The sequence below is a fragment of the Pollicipes pollicipes genome, unplaced genomic scaffold (genome assembly GCF_011947565.3).
Source record: "Pollicipes pollicipes isolate AB1234 unplaced genomic scaffold, Ppol_2.1 Scaffold_4295;HRSCAF=5057_pilon_pilon_pilon, whole genome shotgun sequence".
NCBI lineage: Eukaryota > Metazoa > Arthropoda > Thecostraca > Pollicipedomorpha > Pollicipedidae > Pollicipes > Pollicipes pollicipes.
In genome coordinates, this window is record NW_023596461.1 from 7,656,888 (window position 1) to 7,677,615 (window position 20,728).

At 52.9% G+C, this 20,728-nt stretch overlaps 3 protein-coding genes across 4 annotated transcripts; 1 reads left to right on the forward strand and 2 right to left on the reverse strand.

Annotated features, from left to right (window-relative positions):
- Positions 1 to 100: 100 nt before the first annotated feature.
- LOC119097601 (ubiquitin-like modifier-activating enzyme 5) lies at positions 101 to 7,334 on the forward strand. Its single transcript, XM_037220643.1, has 8 exons — positions 101 to 315; positions 1,298 to 1,433; positions 2,477 to 2,673; positions 3,078 to 3,220; positions 4,357 to 4,528; positions 5,060 to 5,173; positions 6,034 to 6,134; positions 6,620 to 7,334. Exons 1-8 carry the CDS (start codon positions 173 to 175, stop codon positions 6,814 to 6,816), a joined length of 1,203 nt encoding a protein of 400 aa, XP_037076538.1. The 5' UTR covers positions 101 to 172; the 3' UTR covers positions 6,817 to 7,334.
- A 544-nt stretch (positions 7,335 to 7,878) lies between these two features.
- LOC119097602 (transmembrane protein 41A) lies at positions 7,879 to 14,288 on the reverse strand. Of its 2 annotated transcripts, none has more exons than XM_037220644.1 (5): positions 14,148 to 14,288; positions 12,508 to 12,652; positions 11,504 to 11,830; positions 11,041 to 11,179; positions 7,879 to 10,631 (listed from the first exon to the last, which is right to left on the reverse strand). In XM_037220644.1, exons 1-5 carry the CDS (start codon positions 14,183 to 14,185, stop codon positions 10,441 to 10,443), a joined length of 840 nt encoding a protein of 279 aa, XP_037076539.1. In that variant the 5' UTR covers positions 14,186 to 14,288; the 3' UTR covers positions 7,879 to 10,440. The 2 variants fall into 2 exon arrangements, with proteins under 2 accessions (XP_037076539.1, XP_037076540.1); XM_037220645.1 differs by having other exon boundaries at positions 14,144 to 14,281.
- A 4,257-nt stretch (positions 14,289 to 18,545) lies between these two features.
- LOC119096623 (Krueppel homolog 1-like) lies at positions 18,546 to 20,009 on the reverse strand. Its single transcript, XM_037219525.1, has 2 exons — positions 19,388 to 20,009; positions 18,546 to 18,643 (listed from the first exon to the last, which is right to left on the reverse strand). The coding sequence occupies exons 1-2, from the start codon at positions 20,007 to 20,009 to the stop codon at positions 18,546 to 18,548; spliced, it is 720 nt and encodes a 239-aa protein (XP_037075420.1).
- Positions 20,010 to 20,728: the final 719 nt, after the last annotated feature.

Here is a 20,728-nt window from a genome sequence, read left to right on the forward strand (position 1 = left end):
CTCAATGACATCATCACTACCATATTGAAGTCGGGATTTTTTGAGACATTTACGAAATGGTAAAGACAATTGTCAATGATTCTGTTTCGCGTGTGGGTAGGGGGCGGCAGGCGTTGGATGCACTAGTTGACATATGTGATTAGTGTCCTCGTTGCTGAACAGTTTATCGATCATGTCGTCGGAAGATCTAAAGCAGAAAATAATTGAACTTGAAAAAGAGCTAGAAAGCCTTAAAAATGACGGAACCCACGAGCCCCAAGGACGTCAAAAGATTGACCAGATGTCAAGCGAAGTAGTGGATGCAAATCCGTATAGGTATGGTTCGGCAACCCTCCATGCTTCATGTGTGATTTTCCTGAAAAAGATCATGAAAATGGAATACACGGGAACACTTAAAAAAATATACATCATGAAAGCATGCCCAACATTTTTGTTTCAGATGTGATTTTTGTGAAAGTTCCTGCCAGGTGGGTGTTAAAAGACAGCTTGTGTGACAAGAGATGATTATGCACTTACATACATATATATATATATATATATATATATATATATATATATATATATATATATATATATTTAGATATTATATATCTGACACTTTGGTAGTCATATGCAGATGATGGAAATGAGGGTAGAGGTTGCAGACCCAGGGGCTAGGGAAGCCCACATATATGCAACTAAGTGTCATGGCCTTCACAAATGAGTAGCAGCCATACCTTGCAAGGCATCAGGGATGGAATAGCTAAATAGCTTTAGTGTTGCAGCCAAGGTACAGCTGGTGTTGGCAGCTTATGCCAAGCTGTCTGCCTGGACTGTGCAAGTTGGCCATGTGATACGAGGCTCTCCGAACCCCAGGATCACTTTGCAGCCATTGAGCTGCAGAGGGGCTTCTTGAACCCATATTTTGGGTGGGAGGTGCAGCCAGTGATGCCTGCCAGGGACAGTGAGGGGCACAGGGAGGGGGGGGGGGGCATTGGTGCACCACCCAGAGGAGACTCAGACTCTGACTGATTTGCTCAAGCATTCTGTTGAATGGTGTGTACTCAACATGTAACATGTTTTGTGCCTGGTGAAAACATCACAGGGAGTGTTTGTGGTCAATAATAAGGGCTGAGCTTTTAAAGCTTAACTCTGCACATGGCATGTAACAACAATTTTGATCAAACATGAAAAAGCCTGAACACATGACTGTATGCCTGTAACCACCTACATGCCCAGTTCAAATGTGGTAGCTCTATTTAATTTTGTTGCAAAGTCGAGTTCTTCAGGACTTAAGTTGCGTGTCATGTGCCAACAGTCGCCTGATGGCCCTGAAGCGGATGGGCATTGTGGACAACTACGAGCAGATCCGCCAGTTTACAGTGGCCGTGGTGGGTGTCGGCGGCGTGGGGTCGGTGGCGGCCGAGATGCTCACCCGCTGCGGTATCGGAAAGGTGAGCGGATCCCCAGGTCGCGGTGGCCGTGATGGGCGTGGGCGGCGTTGGCTCGGTGGCGGCCTTGATGTTCACCCACTGCGGCATCGGAAGGGTGAGTTGCACGATCAGCTCGGCTGGGCCGCCCACAGTTTGGACAGTCGTTGCGTGATATTGCAAGGTGCGTGTAGTTTCATGTCTATATTATGACCTACAAGTGAGTTAAGGCTTAACAAAGTTTGTTGTGGGAAACTGACCCTCTCCCTGATAGAGAGGGGGTAGAAGGTGCGAACCTCTCCCCTAAGGTTTTTGGGGCAAGCCTCTCCGGCGTGCCGCGCAATCTTGCCCAAGTTTTCAGGAATTTTTAGGACACCCATCGCGCGTGTTTTGACACCAAAACGTTCCCTAGTATTTCTAGTTTCGGGGCAGCGGTGGCTCTGTGGCACATTGCGCAGTTATCTACGGCCTACGGCGTTAATGGAGCCATACATCATAAGTACTTGCGTAAGACAACAGCCTAAAACGTATTGCCAATGACGAGGTCCTGTTGGGACCAGTCCACGAGTGTTCTCTTCTAGAGTCTAGGGTTCCTGGTTAGTAAACGACAGAAGGTTCTATCGACCCCACCCACCCCTTCTGTATTTTTTCGTGTTATGAATAACTGTGAACTGGGGCGAAGGTTAAGGTAAAGCTTGTCTTAAAGATGTTAATGGATCACATTAGATATCTGAGATTGAAAATGCTGATCCCGCCATCATTAATACGTATCATTTGCTTAGCTTCCCTGTTAACACAACGCCCATTTTAAACACTCACACAACGTACTACGGGAATCGAAGATCGCCTGAAAAGACCATGCATGATCAGTTTTAATCGCCTTTGCAGCTTTATTGCCGTGATTTTATGCAAATGCTTTAAATGTGTCGATGAGACAGCCGCCCTGCTTCCCCCTGATTGTCCCGACGCCAACGGGCGCGACGTATTCCACTGGCGGCGAGCAGGCGGGCGCCGCATCAGCGTGCGGGCCGTGTCTGCTGCGGTTCAGACTCCCGTGCCCCCGGCAGCTGCTGCTGTTCGACTACGACAAGGTGGAGCTGGCCAACATGAACCGGCTGTTCTACCAGCCGCATCAGGCCGGCCTGAGCAAGGTGGAGGCGGCCGCGCGCACCCTGGCCAGCATCAACCCGGACGTGATCATCGAGTGTCACAACTACAACATCACCACCGTCGAGAACTTCGAACACTTCATGGGCAGAGTCAGGTGATGCGTCGCGGTGCGGATATGGAAGCCGCGAGTCCTCAGGACCTGAGAGATCGACTGAGATGATTTGGTGTCAGTCTGGGATAGTGTGACCAGCGTCGCGGCAGATCGGGGCGGGAGCGCGCAAGGTCGTCTCCTAACGGATGAATCACAAACGTGTCCAGGTCGCCGATGCAGTTGTGGTGTCCAACATCCCGTCCTTTGTGTTTGCAAAGAGGGGGACGGGAATGACTAGGTCCTGCACATTGCCGTACTATTCCGTGCACTAACAGCATTTTAGTGCAGATCATCGTCCTCTGCGCAAGTATGGCTTGCTTCCGGTCACGTGAGGCGCCAGAGACGGCCCCGCTGACCTGTTTTAACACACGGCTGCAGTTCTGTGACTGTCCCGTCCGGCTGGGCAGGTCCGGGAGTCTGAGCGACGGGCCGGTGGACCTGGTGCTGAGCTGTGTCGACAACTTTGAGGCCCGCATGGCCATCAACACCGCCTGCAACGAGCTGGGCCAGACCTGGTTCGAGTCGGGGGTCGCCGAGAACGCCGTGTCCGGTGAGGAGCTGTTCTGGCGGCGCGCTCGACGGCGGGGAGGACGGGGCGACGCCGGAACACCGGGGCAGGCGGCCAGGATACGGAGGGGGCCAGGCGGGAGTGGGAGAGCGTGCTGGTGGAGGCGCCCTGGGGTGAGCGTGTTGGAGGGATCAGAGAAACTGGTGGGGGAAGGAGAGGGGGCGGTGTAACTCAGTAGGGAGAGCGTCCTTTGCGGAGCGTCGTTGGGCGTCGTTGGGAGGATAACTGGCGTCTCATGTGAGCTATCCTGTCGCGAGAGCGCGACGCTCTCGTTCCAGGCTGAGGCGTGGCTGTTGGGGATCGCTTGGTCAAATATCAAAACATTCCACGTGGAAACACTGAACGCGTGGCTGCTTGACACTACCTCTTTGTCAGCTTGTTGAAGCCTTTAAGCTGCATCACTTAGTTTTTTACCGTAATGTCCGTGACCTCCTAATAATGCTAGGCATAACGTCAAGTTCCACGAAGTTAGAGTTTAACCCTGCTATCGCTCCGCGTGACAAAATCCATGATGGACGTGGCATCTGAACGCAGTTGCTTCACACGATTTTGCATGGCTTAGTGACAGCGCCAAACTAAGGACTTCCGACTTCCTAAATTGCTTGCTTGTCTGCATTGTCAATAGCCGTTACAACGTTGCGTTTCTTTTCGACGCATGTGTCTGCTGTGTTGTGGCTTTTCACGCCGATCAGTGTGTGGGAGACCAAAAAGCTCTGGACTCTCCTTTTCCCACAAGGCCATGAAAAGCGTGCACTTCCCTCTAAACACTCTGTAATATAGGTTCCATGTAAAATAACAACCCCGTTACTCTCTTTCGCTCCTCCCGACCACCACCACGCCAACTGCGGCCGTACCTCCGCACCGTTCTCCCCCGTCGGCCACGCCTATCCCCGCCCCCGCTGCCCTGACCTTCCTGACCGCCCTGACCGCGCTGAACGCTGACCTACATGACCATCCTGACCTCCCTGACCGCCCTGACCGCCCTGACCATCCTGACCTGCGTGACCTCCGTCACTGCTCTGACCGTCCTAACCTCCCTCATCGCCCTGACATCCCTAATCGCCTTGACCTCCCTGACCGCCTTGACCTCCCTTGACCTCCCTGACCTCCCGCCTCAGGTCACATCCAGATGATCGTGCCGGGTGAGCTGGCCTGCTTCGCCTGCGCGCCGCCGCTGATCGTCGCCTCGGGCATCGACGAGAAGACGCTGAAGCGGGACGGCGTGTGCGCCGCCTCGCTGCCCACCACCATGGGCGTCGTGTCTGGCCTGCTCGTGCAGAACACGCTCAAGTGAGTGGCGAGCGGGCGGGCGCACGGCTGCCGTCCGCGCGGCTCGTGTCATGGGCACGCTCCGCTCGGGACCGAGGGCACTGCTGGGAAACATCCACATGGCTCAGGGATGGCTCGATGTCGCCTCTTTACCGATACCTCCTGGCATGTTGAACGCCGGCTATTTTCGACGCTCACAATGGGCTGCTTTCAGCTTGGCTGCATTGTTTTTTGTGGTGGGCCACCGTAGTGTAAAGCCAGTAGTGTATATTAATTAAGTAGTGGATTATAGTGTAGTAGTATATAACCGTAGTGTAAAGTGGACTTGCTGGTCAGAAAGCTGTTGGGAGTTGTCACGTCTCTGTGCGGTCGGCCTGAGCCGTGTTCGGTGTCTTTGGACCGCTCGGTCTGTGACGTCACTGCCCCCGGGTGGCTGTGACGTCATTCACACGGGAACTGACGTCACTGGGATGGTGTGTGATGCCGACGCGAGCGGCTCACGCTGGTCCAACACCGGGACTGAGGGGCTGACGGTGGCCTGCCCGACCTCAGATACCTGCTGAAGTTCGGCTCGGTGACCCACTACCTGGGCTACTCGGCGCTGCAGGACTTCTTCCCGACCATGAGCATGAAGCCGAACCCGACCTGTGACGACTACCATTGCAGGTACGCGGTCCCGACCCGTGTGGCGTGACACCGTGTGCGTACGCTCGTCTGTGCCAGGTCACCGAGGGGGTGTAGGGCGTAGTTTTGCAGAAGGATTGATTGTATTAGTATCACGAATGAACTAATTGCTTGGGCTATCACCTCATTTGATGCGTCAGTACGCACACAATGCCTCGGCCATTTGGCTCTGCGACCGTTGACAAGTGTGAGTCCCGACACCCCAGCGTCCAGGGTGGTGTGTGAATTTCAGCCGTGTATGAGTCACAACCTGAAACTCTCCTGGGAATGGCTGGGATTCGAGCCGGGGTCCTCTGAGGGTAGATTCGGGTTGTTACGCATACGTGGCGGGAAGTCAGACACCATCCAGTCCTTGTCAGAACTCAATATCACCAGGCGACGGCCGGAGAATCAACTGTCTGAAACGCTGTGCACATGGTAACACCTTATCAGGTGATAGTCGGAACAACTATTTCATCCGCTGAATGGACCATTTAAGCTGCTTGAAGTGCATGGGAAAGCGTAGATCATTTGCAATGGTTTTGCTCAGAATATCCGCTCCTGGAAAGCACATTTTTGTGCCTTTGGGGTGCGTGCTGTTTTCCTTAGATGCGTCGTGTCGGTAGACCTCTGATGTTTTATTTTCGCGGCACAAAGGTGGAATCCGTCAAGCACGTAAAAAGCCTGCATCCCACAGAGCTGCACCAAGGAGTCAATAGAGGATGCAGTTTCGGGAGCCTGGGCTAGTGCTAACCGTGCATGCCTTTGTTCGTAACCTTGCTGCACATCCAGAGACGTTTCTGCACACACTTAAATTGAGTGTGGCGACAGATTGTTGTGGGACGGCTCTCTCCCCTCCCCAGAGAGCGGCGGAGAGAGTTCCTGGAGCGGGAGGCCTCCAAGCCGAAACAGGAAATAGTGGAGGAGGCGGCCCCAGAGGTGCTGCACGAGGACAACGACTGGGGTGAGCACTGCCGGCGGGTGTGTAGCACCCCAACGTCGAGGAGGGTGACGGGCGTGTGATCCTTCATCCACTCAGGCTAGGAGGATGACAGGTTTGGGGACGTTTGCGCACGGTCGTCTTCTTTTGTCCAGTGACCCGTACGTCGAAGGCGTACGCTTACGCTCTCGTGACAGCGTATGACTAGTGTGACAACAATGGTGTGACACTTGGGTCTCACCCTGTGTGGCACTGAGGGCTCATCCTGTGTGACGCCGGGGGCTCATCCTGTGTGACACTGGGGCTCATCCTGTGTGACACTGGGGCTCATCCTGTGTGACACTGGGCGCTCGGCAGGTGACACCCGGCGAGCTATTGTTGTGTCGTTTGACTGGGGCCTGCTGCCTTCCACACCCTGACGTGCCCGACGACGATGATGGTGTGATGATGCGATGATTCGACATCCTGGTGATGATGCGCCACGGCCTGACGCCGCGCGTCGCCGGCAGGCATCAGCCTGGTGGAAGAGACGGCGCCAGAGGAGGCCGAGCCGGAGCTGGTCCAGGGCGTGCGGCTGGCCTACAGCCGGCCCGACCAGCCGCCCCCGTCAGCCGAACCGCAGAGCGCGCCGGCGGCGGACCCGGAGGCCGGCGCCGCCGACCAGACCAGCCTGGACGACCTGCGCGCGCAGATGATGGCCCTCTGAGACGAGCCTGGCGCGGAGGGCGGCCGCCGGCGGCTCACACGGCCCCTCGGTGGCAGCGGTGGCCGCGGTGCCGTCCCGCGGCTTCGCTAATGCCGGCGATTTGTGGTGCGGTGGCGTGGGGTCGGCTCCTGCAGGTGGGTGTGGCTCTGAAGCTTGCGGAGTGGTCACACCAACACGACCTTGGTTCGGTGTTCGGGCCCCCTGCGATGCCGCTGCGGTGGTGCTGCGTTGTGGCGAAGGTATCTCGTTGGCGACGACTGAGTTCAGGTGGAAAACTGCATTGGTCTTCACCGGCCAATGGTATTCATGTCAAACGTTGTTTGTTGTTGGTTTAATTTTGAAACAATTTATGGTGGATGCTACTGCTCTTAGTTGTGTGACCTCAGCGTCCTCTCTTTCTTGCATGGGACAATATTTAGCATTCCAAAGCAAGCAGTCACACACTAGGGCTGTTTTGCCCAGTAGACCCAGGTCCTGCGCGTGCAGCACCAGTGTGAGCGGCTCCGGGGGGGGGGGGGGGGGAGGGGCGACGGGTGTCTCATGGCCCGACCGACATCTCGCGGGGGGCAAGACCGCCAGATCAACCACGATGTCGTACGTCACGGCTCCGACGTTTTCGATGACTTTCGACGCGTCAGCCTGCACGACCCTTCTGACTCGGATCCATCCCGCCTGGAGTTGTCGCCGTGTGAGCCGTTGGCGTTACCCGAGAATGCGTCAGGAAGGCGGGTGTCGTGTGGGCCGTATTTATTGAACTGCCGGCGGCAGTCTATTTTTGTACGCTTGGTGGTTGGTGAAATACAGCCAGTGGTGCTGGCGACGTGGTACGAGAGTCTTTGTTCAACCTGTCGGGCCTAGCAGGTGCTTGGCCTGACGGTGATGCAGTCTTTCCGGGCCGCGGTCAGCTGTGTGGGGCTAAGTCACAGTGGATGTCTCGTCTGTGCACGTAACGGCTGCTAACGCAAGCGAGATCACGAGGGAAAACAACGGACCAGCGGTAATTTATGTACCGATCCCTGCTACAGACATACTCTAGCACTAATAACAGGAAAGCAATGTGTCTTAATCGTTTTATTGGACAACGTCAAAAATTATGAACATTGCATCACATCACTAGAACGTAAGGCAACAGGGAAAAGCCCATCTGTGCCGGTTCGCGGGCGAGGATGGAGGATGAGAAGGATTATCCGTTCACAAGCTGCTCGAACCGCGACAGCACGACGACGACATTGTGACAGCTAAATTGACACATCTGCGACACAATGGTCGTCTGTGCACAGCACGACAGACGATCGAGTGTTAATGTCTCACAAGAATACGTTCTGCGCCTGTGGTTGATATTGCACGCGGCCTCTGCAGCGCGTTGAATGCCAGACAGACGCCGTGATGCGTGTGTGACAGACAGGGGTGATGCGCATTCCACATGCACAACTCCTTGCACATCAATTATTACACGTTGCCAACCAAATGTGGGGTTTGCAGGGCATGACTCAATGGCAACACGCACTTCTCGACCCAAAGCGTGTAGTCTGGCACAGTCGGCGACAATTCAGTCAATGAAGTAAACCAAGCCCGGAAACAATGTCTGAAGCGAGGCTTCAAATGAAATCAAAGCTACTTGGGATTCATCCAATTGGTCCCTTGACGCGAGCTAGGAAAGCTTGTGTGAAATGGAAGCTGATGGCGCAAGTTTTAAACCCCACTTCATCTTAGACTCCATCCTCATCTGACAGTCACTGTTCATTCGTATCACAACCTTAGTTTGTAGTCCCCGAATAAACATCTCCCTACGAGAAACGAACCACCAGGTTCGGAGCTACGCTCTTTTCGTTGGTTTGCTGTTTGCGGAACGGTAAGCACCTACTTACTGCGAGCTTCAAACGCCTCATCCTCGTTCGTCCCTTTTGCATAATTTCGGGAAGGAAGCTGTACTCTACAGTATTAATTTAAAGAAGATATACATACCATAGCCTACCCAGACATTCAGGCGAGGTCCGATATAATCGGACAGCAGTAGGGGATTCTCCTTGGACCCCGCAGTGTTAACGCCACGTAGCCCAGCCCACCGGCATACGGCGAATGGGAGGGCGCCTCGCTGTGGCTCGACACCACACGCGCACGCGGCCTCCATCCAGGGCGAGTCGACAGACGGCACCGCCGGCATGGAGAACGCCTTTACGTGCTGCCCAATCTCGAACGGACTGTTGTAAAACATCGGACAGGATCTGATCTGGGAACTTCTTCAAAACTGCGTGCGAAAGCGGCTTGAATCAGACGTTTGACGCCGACAGCGGCACAGCTACTGTACCGTCACGCTGTCCCCAGCAAGATCACGAGATTTCGATCCAGCCCGGGATTATGTCCATCCACTGTTCATAATGACAGGTTACCCTCGAGCGCAAGGAAAAGTTGCTCACCAAAGTGAGACCCCTGTGAGGCCCTGCCTCAGCTAGATTTTCACATCTCTTGGTTATGACTTACCCCAGAGGATTAGTATTCCCGGTAATGATGACGGCGTTGGGAATGCCTGTGCCCATGACCGTGATGCACCTTTTAAATCCGAAAATTCCCTCGATTCGCGGCCAATAAAGCATAGAAAATGAGTGAAGATAAAATTGTATGTTCCTTGCAGATGACAACGATTTATAGTTAACAGAGGTGGACAGCGAACACCTGGACACGAGGCATATGGATTTACTTCGTGGTCACGGGGTAAGAGTGAGGTTAGTGTCATCTGGAAAACATAAACATACGCATAGTACCCGAGATACGTCAAGAGTGCAAACAATATGCCACTGAGCAACCCACAAGTGCTAGCATTTATCTGCTCCCTTATCCGCTCCTGTTAAGGAGAGCACTAATTACTTGAAAACGACCTGATAAAGTTATTGTGCTAAGTAGTGCTGCGCAAATTAGCGGGATGGGGGAACCAGTACACACCAGGTCCCCAGTTTGTCGACAATGTTCTAGGGTCTGGAGGAATAAACAGCTTCGTACGCTAAATTCCCCTGTAAGCTGCGCCGCAGACGTCATCGCGGTCGGTTCTCCGCGCACGGGTCGTGCTCTCATGTAGTTAGAGTCAGCGAGCTCCCATAGCACTCCACCCATTACTGGCGGCGAAACCCGCCTCCCTACCACGACTCCATCCATCCCAGGAGCACGTCAGAGCCCTAAAGATCACAGCAAACGACCAGAATAGCGCCAGCTCGGCGCCCCACTCAGCAGACGGGTCAGGGTATGACCTACCGTCACGCTCATCACAGGTGAGGGGCCCAACGGCGGAAAAAACACTGACAGCACAACCTGGCTTGACAATCCAGTGTTTGGGCATGCCTTTCCAGTAGGTGTGAGCGAGCCTTTTGGCACCCGAGTTCCGCAGCGTGTACTACACAATGCACTATGATGTATGACATCGACAAGCGCCCCCATGGAATGGCATCTTCACACCGAACAGGACAAAACTACGGAACCAAAGCCCACATCGGATGGCACCCGTGCAGAACTACAGCTGCTAACAGAAAACGTGACGTCATTGGTGCTTTCGGGCGCGTCGACTGGAAAACGTGACGTCAGAACAATAAAATAACATCTGCGCAAATCCCCCACGCCAGACGCCGAAATACCCTAGAGCACGCTGGAATTTGCAAAGCCATACCGCTGCCGCCTAGATCGCTTGTAGATCGACGGCAGCAGCATCACAAACGCCAGCAGGAGCAGCTTCAGCAGCGTGGTCTTGGAGAACAGATCGTCCAGAGACGACAGCGTGCCGATGACGTCCCCCGCCTCCACACAAACGAAATTGTACGGCATCAAACCTGGGCAGGGAAGCATCCGCAGCATACACGTTAGGCCAGGCGTGGGGCGGAAGGCATTGGTCACACATGTGTCTCCCAACGGCGCGGCTGCTCAGAGACGTTGGGTTATATGACAACGTGATTAGTTCATATGAAGTCCCGGCTTCTACGGAGCATTTACAATCGGATAGCTAAACCCTACCTGAATACCCGAATATCAGTATTCAAGGATTTCACACTAGAATGCTGGATGCTATCAATTAAACGCTTTCACAATTGAATGTCGGTCAAGAGCCCCAAATTTACGCACGGACACATCCAACACATAACAGCCTGGTCCAAGTAAAACGTTTTTGCCTGAAGGCCATTCATTGCCGTCCAACAGTGTACAGCAATGACGTGAACAAATCGGATACCTAAATATGCTTACCCACAAATACTGAGAAGCAGAACATATGCAGAGGCACCCCGACAATTGGGGAGGCCATATTGACGAACCAGTTCGGCGTCATCGGAAAAATACGAATGAATAGTAGAAAATACAGCAACTGGTGACGGTTCCGATGCACCTGAAACGAATCCAGACGATGTTCCAGCGATGACATGTGAAGAGACAGAAGCTTAAGAGCCATTTCGAATAACACGCATTGTCGCATTTCACGAACACCACAACCAGACGGGCACCTTCGCACTTTGCGGAGAAATCGATACAACTTGCACGTAAATGAGTCAAAATTCTCATTCGCTTCGTTCCGAGAATCGTAAACATGGCACGCCACCCCCATCACGTCATCCCTGCTACGCAAGTCGCTACCCGGAAGAACATACAGAAAATCGCGACGAAATAATTCATGGCTGCTCTCACTGCTGCGACCCATGGGAGAGCCACTCACCGTGTCCGTGAGATCCACGATCCGCTTCTTGAAATACTTGAGCAGCAACTGCCGACAGCAGTACTTGCTTAGCAGGTAGCAGTTCGTGGCGCCGAGCGCCGTGAGCGCGCAACACAGCATCCAGCCGTCCAGCGCGCCGTACAGGGCGCCCGACAGCACGTTCAGAAACATGCTGCCCGGGATCGAGAACGACTGCTTGTAGATGTAGGCGCTGCAGAAGAGCACCAGCGTGTATAGCCAGTGCTCCTCCTGGTAGCGGCGCAGCAGCACCGCCAGCGACTTGAGCTCGGCGAACGTGCTCGGGAACCGCAGGCGGGCGCTCTCCACCTGGGAGAGGAGGTCAGCGGCGCCTCACGACGCGGAAGGGCTTGTCGGGCCGCGCCACCCCTGCCCAGGCCACTTTTCCTTCGAACTCACGAGCAGCGTTGGATGGAATCAGCTCACCATTTTCAGGAAACAATATGTGTTAAGTGAATCTCCAATATGCCACTTTTTCTTAGTTGCAAAAATATCCTATACATTAGCATAATTGTATTGCAAGGGAGGCTTTGAAATAAGTTCATGGCATGCTTGACTTGTCACAAAGGCTGCCATTCCACCACCCTTGCTGCACAATGACAGTAAGTGGGAGGTTTGTCTTGAACCTTTCAACTAGCTACAAATAATGGTTACCTCATTAAGCAGAAGGATGAATAACAACCTGCATGTTGTAATGAACAGACCAATGTATGATGATTAAGCATGTTGGAATGGAGCAAATTTTGAAACACATGGACATTATGCACATTAAGCACATTATGAACTTAATTTTAACAGTGCAGGCATAAGTCCCCACAGCAACCAGCATATACAAATCTAATGATCTTAGAATCTAGCAAAATTGCAAAGACCACACTATGCTTGACATAAATGAAGAATTTGTGACATTTGACATGCATTGCTTGTAGCTTGTCATCCCATACATCCAGCTAACCAATGTGTGGGAGTGCATGGCTTGGACTGACCTGCTCATCAGAGGTGGTGAGAGCTGGTGCCCTGCTGACCAGGAGATACAGCCAGAGGGTGGAAACTGACACCACAGCAGGTAGGATCCAGATGTGACTCACTTGTCCCGGCATCAGCACACCTGATGGGTGTTCAAGGTGCAGCCTGCAAAAAAACAGCACCAGATAAGCACGTGAGTGAAGCAAGGGTCTAGTTGCTTGCTCTACTTCCTGTATGTGCATCTTCTTTCATGTTTTTGCTGTGATGTGTATTTGACCATTTCCAGTTACAGCTGAGGGTCTTTTCTCTGTAGCTCAGATGGAAGCATCAAAGAGATTCCTGTCAATGCATGGCAAGCATGTGAGCCTGTGTAGCAGAAACTGGGCCTATGTCACAAGGCTAGGACAGATGTTTGGGCATCATGTTGAAACATGATATGTTTTCATAGTTAAGGCTGAACTTGAATTAATTTGTCACAGTACTGACACCACATCAGGTATTTACATTAACTCATGTTTGGCAAAGACTTTGCCATCCATAAGTTAGCTCTGCTTGGTGACAGCATTCAGCCCATTTTTTCTAGCTCCAGCTTGGTTTTCATTTGATCAGTCAGATAAAAGGATGTAAATTGTCATTATCACCATGCCCTCACCTAGATATAGTTCTAAAACTAACTTTTGCAACATAGATCACTTGCTTGGAGATGCCAATGATAACAATTCTTACACAGGTAACATTGTTGCAAAAAATCTATTCTGTCACACAGAAGATCAACTATGAGATGATATTGCCCAGGCCTATCAGCCAAAAAACAGTATGCATTTCTAATGTAAGGTACATGACCATGACAGAGCCACCTATAGCAATCATTTCATTCTTCATCTGGCATGTATCATGCCTTGGGTGGAAATCAAACACAATGAAATGATTATTGCCTGGAGTCCACTATGTATGGTAGCCTGACAAATCAGATGTATACCTACTTGAAGTTATAGGCTAATGCATGACAGCCAACACAAGTGTGAAAGCTCACCTCCACCTGTAACCAGCTCTTCAACTAGGAATACCTTTTGTCAAAATGTAAGTCATGGGGGGAGACCTTTCATATCTGTGCAGCCTTGTCCCTTCAATGCTTGTTTCAGCCTGTATGTTGTAAAAGACTACATAAGTTGTTAACCATACTTGCAAGGAACATTATATGTAATATATAGCAGTAGCAAAGTCTTAATGCCCTGTAGACAAGTTAGGAGAAAGGAGAGGTAGATTTATTGATATTTCAGTTACATGCCTTTATCAAAAGACACATCAGCAGTATTTCCCAAACAGATTTTCAATCTGAATCCCAAGCATTGTGAAAAGTGGATTCTTAACCAATGATATTTGTTTTGATAAAGACGTTTGGCTGAAATGTCAATGCATCTGTATCCACTTTCTTCCGGTTATTCTACAAGGAAAAAAGCCACAAGTACTCTCATATTAAGTTGTCAAAGACAGCAGAACCTTTTAGAAGTCAGACCTTGAACCCGTAATGAATTTTCAAGCTACCTTGATGATGTTAACATTGATTACATATTCGTTCATGACCAAAGGGTATCGCTGTATCAATAAAACTACCGGTCAGCCACATGTGCCACACACAGGCCCCAGATTGTTTACCTACTCCTGTTTTCGACGGCAGACGAGATACCTTACAGCCATTGATTCCCAATGTTAAACAGCATTGCCATTTGCCTGACTGCAATGAGTTTCAACAGTCTCATATATAAGCCTAGACGCCGTGCATAATACAAAACACACCGGTCCGACGAACGCCAGTTAACCAAACGCTCACTGCGGACCTTTTCTTAAGTTGTGTGCGCTACCTATTCGAAACAGGAGCTTCGAATAAGCTTCAAAATGACACATAAGTACAGGCAGGCAAATACATTTTCTATCAACACACGCTCGGCCTACACATAAAAGTTTTGTGACATACTCCCATAGTATTAGCTGCATTGTACTTAATTGAGTTTTGGTTCTTCTATTATTCACAAGCAAAACAACGCATGTGCTGCAATGAAAACTACGATGTCTTTCTTCGCCCTAACCTGCTACCATCGAGGCAGAAAGCCGAAATCTGAGAAGTCTGCAAGACAGTCCACTAGTGACGCGGCGCTGAGAGGGAGAGGGTGCACAGGAGGCAAATGCCCCCCCCCCCCCCTTAGGTACCGAGCGACTCCAAGAGCCCCGTAGAATGGACCCATAGGTCCGAAAAGTTGTCCGGAGGTCGTGTTCAGGGCCCCGATTGACAGTGTGAGGCGCTCAGTGCCAGCCAGAGGGTCTTTTGTGCGGCTAGGGGTCCCCCTGAGTTGATAAGGGCCTACGCGTCGGTCAGACACCATCAGTTCCGCATAGTCCACTCTGTGTCGGCATGGGCACAGTCCACTAGTGAGCACAGTCCACTGAGGTCCCATCTCCCAAGCAGGGACAAATCCGAAGCCAGCGATTTACGTTGGCCGCGGTCTCGTCGTCTGTCAGGGGCCCGCAGTGCCTAACGGGGGGCCCTGAATTGGCAAAGAGCCCCGAATCGCCAGTGGCAGTGTTCAAGAGAACCCGAAGAGAGCCTGGAAGGCTACTCGGACCGGTGATCACGGGGATCACGATTGAAGGGCCTAACGGCACGATGGACTGGCCGGAGTCTAATTTAGGGCCCCCGGCCTACGGGGACGAGCCCTCAAATAACAGCCAGACGGCACTTCAAACCGATCGGGGAGCCCCAAGTCAATAAGGACCTTTTTCGGTTAGGCACCATCAGTGCCCCACAGTTGACTCCGTGTCGGTATGGGCCTGAGAGCCCACTTTCGAAGCAGCGCAGGGCAAGGGTCAGCCATTCATGGTGGTCGGGCGGGACCCCTGCATCTGTCAGAGGCACATAGTGCCTGACAGGGGTTCTTTGTTGGTAAGGGGTCCCAAGTCGACCAAGGACAGTGTTCGATGACGCCTGAAGAAGGGCCCGATGGGCCCACCAGAACCGACGCCCAAGGACCCGGTTGTATGGCACAAGGGCCCGTGGGGGTGGCCGTAAGTCACATAACTGATAATCACCCATCGGGGAGTGACCTCAAACGTAAGTCCAAATGCCTTTTGCATCGATTGGGGACCCCTGGTACAGCGGGGACCTATATTTCGGCGAGTGACCTTTACGACGACCTTTGACCTGATTTGCGATGTACAGAGTCCCTGACACATTAAGAGGCTTCTGTGTCGGTTAGAGGTTCATAGTACCTAACGGGGGTCTTATGTCGGCACGTGGCCTCGAGTCGGCCCGTATCCGTACTTGAGGGAGCCCGAAGAGGGGCCGGAAGGTCTCTCGAGACTAAATACCAAAGACCCGATTGGAAGGCTGAAGGGCCTGAAAAGCTGACTGTATGTCACAATTAAGGACCACCGCCCGTAGGGTCGTGCCCTCAAATGTCATCTAGAGGGTCTCCTGCATCGATTAGAGACCCCTGAGACAGTTTGTGCCTCTTTTTCCGCCAGAGATCACCAGCACCGAACAGTCGGCTCCGTATCTGTCTGAGTTTTGGATGCCCATTTCCCAAGCAAGAACAAGCCCAGGCCGCTGATTTGCATTTGTTGGAGCCCTTGCAACGATGTAGGGCTCCTACGTCGGTCGGGGGCCCAGCGTCCAATACGGTGTCGTGAGTCAACAATGGGCCTCCCGCGTTGGTCAGGGCCCTCTGACAAAGAAAGGAAACATGAGGACTTATGACAAGAGCTGACACTCGATACCATGGAAGGGTCCTGTGTCAGTCAAGGCTCCCGGTACCAAACGGTGGGCCCTCCAACCCAACTCCAGCCATGAGCCAAGACGTGTTTGCCCGCGCACGTCATTCTTTTCCAGAATCGACTAGTGAAAAAACATCAACAAGTTTTGACCCTGCGCGCATGCAATCTCGTGAGCAAGAGCAGCGATGGCCGGGACTGCCGCTTCCATGAAATTCAACGGCGTCGGCCGCTACAGGTAACACCAGGCGGCGGGCGCTGTGCGTGCGAAAACGACCGCCGTGAAATAATGCCTCCTTATGTCTGTATGTCTTGAAAATCAACCCGCCCCGTTCAGAGATAAGACTGGGCGTTTTATCTCTGGGGCGACTTTGTACAGTTTTGAGGTTCTGAGACTGCAACGCCGGGCGTTGAGGTATTTGCTGCCATGATTTGCGAGCGCGCTAGTTCAAAACTGCGTTACATAAGCTTTATCATGCATCAGTTGTCACTGAATGTTCAATATTTCCGAACAAACATGGGCAGGAACAGTTAATACAGATTTTTGTTCCATTTCTATCTGCAACGTACGTTCACGGGGTCCGTAATTGCACTGTAGAATCTACATCAAAATTCTAGCAAAGCTTGAGGTCCGTCGGTTCAGAAAGAGCTCACTTAACTTTTGTAGTATAAAGTGCCGGCGATTCATTCTATGCAGTATTTCAAGGCCTGATATATTCAATGCATCGCCTTTGAAATTAAAAAGAATTGACATCACGTTAGCTTCTGGTTTCCGTTCTTTTTTTAAAAGGTAAAAATAATGAAAAGAACAAAGAAAACCGTGACTCTCAGAAACAGGCGGGCTATATCCGGCGCTTTTTTTAGCCTGTTTTCCACCTTTTACTATCAGGGCGCTTTGTCAGCCCTGTGCCTGCCGTCAGTGCTCTGGCTGCGCGCCCGCACTCCACGCACCCACTGTCCGTTCTCGGAAATATTTCCTTAGAGCAGGGACACGTGGAGCCCCCCCCCCCCCCTGACCCCCCCCCCCCTCCTTAGGTCTTAATCAAGGGCCCAACTGGAGGGTCCGAAGGCCCTAAAATGTCGGTCGCGCGGCCTCCTGCGTCCATAGGGGTCCCTAGGGTCATGAAGTCCCCTCTGTCGGTCACACTGCCGATACAGAAATGCTCGCCCGTTTCGACATGCGGACCCATTTCCCAAGCAGCGGCACGGCCACGGCCCGCGATTACCTGTCAAAAGGCCTCAGTAGTCAATGTAGTCAGAAAAACAGCCGATAGGCAGCCCAATCTGGGATGGAAGGCCTTTCGGCCCCTGGCCGGAAAAGGTAAAGGGTTCCCTTGCTGTTCCATTGACGGTACGCGTAAGTGCACACGCCCATCGGTAAGCTGTACAACATATTTTACCCTGTTCAAACCTTGCCAAAACACTGAACAGTGCCAGCTGGAAATTTTAAGCACAGGTTTGTCTCGCGATTCTGTATGGTGCAGAACAGGAGAGCACAAAGACTGCGGTCTGTTTTCGCGCCAGCTTACGCCAAGACTACGGAGCCTGAAACTGCGGTGGAACTGGATGGGGGCCTCTTCGGGCTCGCGACTCTAATCATCACGAGAAAAGGGAGAGGTTGCTCAATTTTCGTTTCATGTTGTTTGCGTTAAATTCATACGCAGATTATATACGTATTTTCTACATAATTTATATATATATATATATATATGTATATATATGTATGTATATCATAGGTAATTTAGAAGATGCCACCATCTGATGCGTAGGTCAATATAGAAATGCTTCTGGTGCCCAGTTCCGTTTAACAACCATGCCAAAGTGCTGATGCATTCTCCATGTATATAAAAAACGCAGCTACGAAGACACAACACGAAAGAACTGAAACGCAAACTGCGTAACTTCAAAGGCGCCGGACGTCGGGCAAACGCAGCTACCGAGGCTAAGCTTTCAACGTCAACCAGGGCTCCATGTTCAATGGTACGCCCGTTCGGGATTAACTGACACATCAACTATATCCGAGCACCATGCACACGACTCGCATCTTTGCAAACACATACGCTGTGCCACGCTTGTTCTTGAATAGAGCAGATAATGCAGCGCATGTGGCGCGTTACGCTGCAAGCAAGCAGCGCTGCGCATCATAGTTCTTGAACGCTGCCAGCTACACATTCGTCCGCCAAGGGACTGCGCACCCGTCTTATTGGCGTTGTTGCGGGGACAATGTGCTGTCGGGCCTCGCTGCCAACGGCATGGGCGTCAATGATGCACGGTCGCACGCGGTGGTGGGCAGTCACCAGACGGTCTCATCGACCATGAGCGGCGGCGTGTCGTCGGTGTCACACTTCACGAGCAGCGCTGGTCCGTCGGTGTCAGTCGTGACGCGCAGCGCTGGTCCATCGGTGTCAAATGTCAGGCGCAGAGCTGGTCCATCGGTATCGCCTGCCACAGACTGCGGTGGGCTGTCGGTGACACCCGTTCTGGGCGACGATGGTACGTCAGTGACATCCCCCGCATGTACGCGCTGGGTAGCGGCCCGACGCCGTTCGAGCTGCATTGGCGCCGGCGGCTGCTGTGCGCTGGGGCTGTCAGGCCGCTGCTGTGCGCTGGGGCTGCCCGGTCGATGCTGTGCGCTGGGGCTGCCCGGTCGCTCTCGTTGGTGCAAGCGCATGTGCCGCTGCAGAGCGCCGAGCAACTTGAACGCCTTGCCGCACCGGCAGCCGAAGGGTCGATCGTCGCTGTGGCTGACCAGGTGCCGTGTCAGTGCCTGGCGACACCGGAACGCCTTGCCGCACATGCTGCACGCGTGCCGTCGCTGACCGTGGCGGGTGCGCAAGTGGCTGGTCAGCCGCCGTTGGGTTTTGAATGTCTTGCTGCACACGGAGCAGGCGTGTTCGCTGGCATCGCTGTGGCTTGCCATGTGATCGTTCAGTGCAGCCCTGTCGAAAAAATGCCGCCCGCAGGCCGCACACGGCACAGGCTTATCTCGCTTGTGGACTCGGCTGATGTGCCTCTCAACTCGATTGCGCTGCAGATATCCATTTGGACAATATGGACACAGGAATTTCTTCACCTTGTTATGCACCATGCTCTTGTGGTTCCGGACGCTTGAACTGTCTCGGGCGCGGAACGCGCATCCGGCCCAGTCGCATGCGAACGGCTTCTGGCCCGTGTGGATCAGGCTGTGTGCCTCCAGTGAGCTCTTGCGCACGAAAGCCTTGCCACACTCAGGTATCTGACACACGTACGGCCTCTCCCCCGTATGGATCATGCTGTGCGCACGCAGCTGCCCCTTACGTTTAAAACTGCGAGCGCACACCGAACAGCTGAACGGATACGCCGCCGAGTGCACGGTGGCGTTGTGGCTACTCAGGTAGCGGGCAAGCTTGAACGTTTTGCCGCACAGGTCGCAGGCGAACGCCTCGGTGGCCGCGTGCGTCTTGAGGTGGCGCCGGAAGTCCTGCGTCGTGCCACACAGCTCCTTCTGACAGACGTGGCAGCGGCGGCGGCACCGAATGCGGTGGAGATTCAAGTGCGCTTCGAACCGCCGCACGGTGGCGAACGTCTTGTCGCAGGTAAAGCAGCGCCATGTCACGCCTCCAACAGCACTGGCCCCCTCCCCCCCGTCGGCCGACCACGCTGGGTCCACACTCATACCGCAGCCGCCCAGCGTCGCTTCGACACCCGCTCCCAACAGCAGGTAACGCACACTCTCCAGCCGCACCACGCCAGCACCCGACGTCCCCGCGAGCTCCATGACGACTCCGCGCCGCGCCAACAGTGGTCGCGCGCATCGTATTCCAAGCCCACGTGACTGGAAGAGCAGCAGCTCGAAACTGCGATCAGCTGTTGCAAATGTCCTTGAAATCACGTGCTAAAGAGCGCGCGCGTAAGTTTGGCGCGAAGATAGCGCGTAGAATGCGACACACTGCTGTCAGCCGCCAGGACAGGGCGAAAGGCGGAACTGACTAGACGCCGGCGAGAGATTTGAATGCATTATGACGGTAAAGTATTTTCTTATTTTAGGGAGGGGGGATATTCAGATATAAATTTTTATAAGCGTCAAATGTGCATCTAGATGCACGACTAGTTGCAAAATGAATGTGAACACGTGAAAACAAGCTGCTTGGAACAAGAATTAAATGCCGCGTGGGAAATGGCGTGTCTGCCGCGCGCTGGAATGCATAATTTGATGGAACGTCGTGGTTGTGGCCTCTACGTTCCAAACACGGAATGCTCTAAACCCCGTTTTTTCAGGATCCGATTCTTCGCCGGTCTGTTTCCGCGATCTAGAAGCGAACCCCGGCCAAACTGGGCACGGCACAAATGTAGCTGAGAGGAGCGCAGCCAGGGCCTTGGGAAAGGTGGGGGGTAGGGGGCGCAGTGTTTAGAGAGGGGCCCCGCGTGGTAAAAAGGACTTCCTTGCGAATAAATCGCCGGGTATGGCCCACGTCTTGATGAGTAGCACAGTTTTCT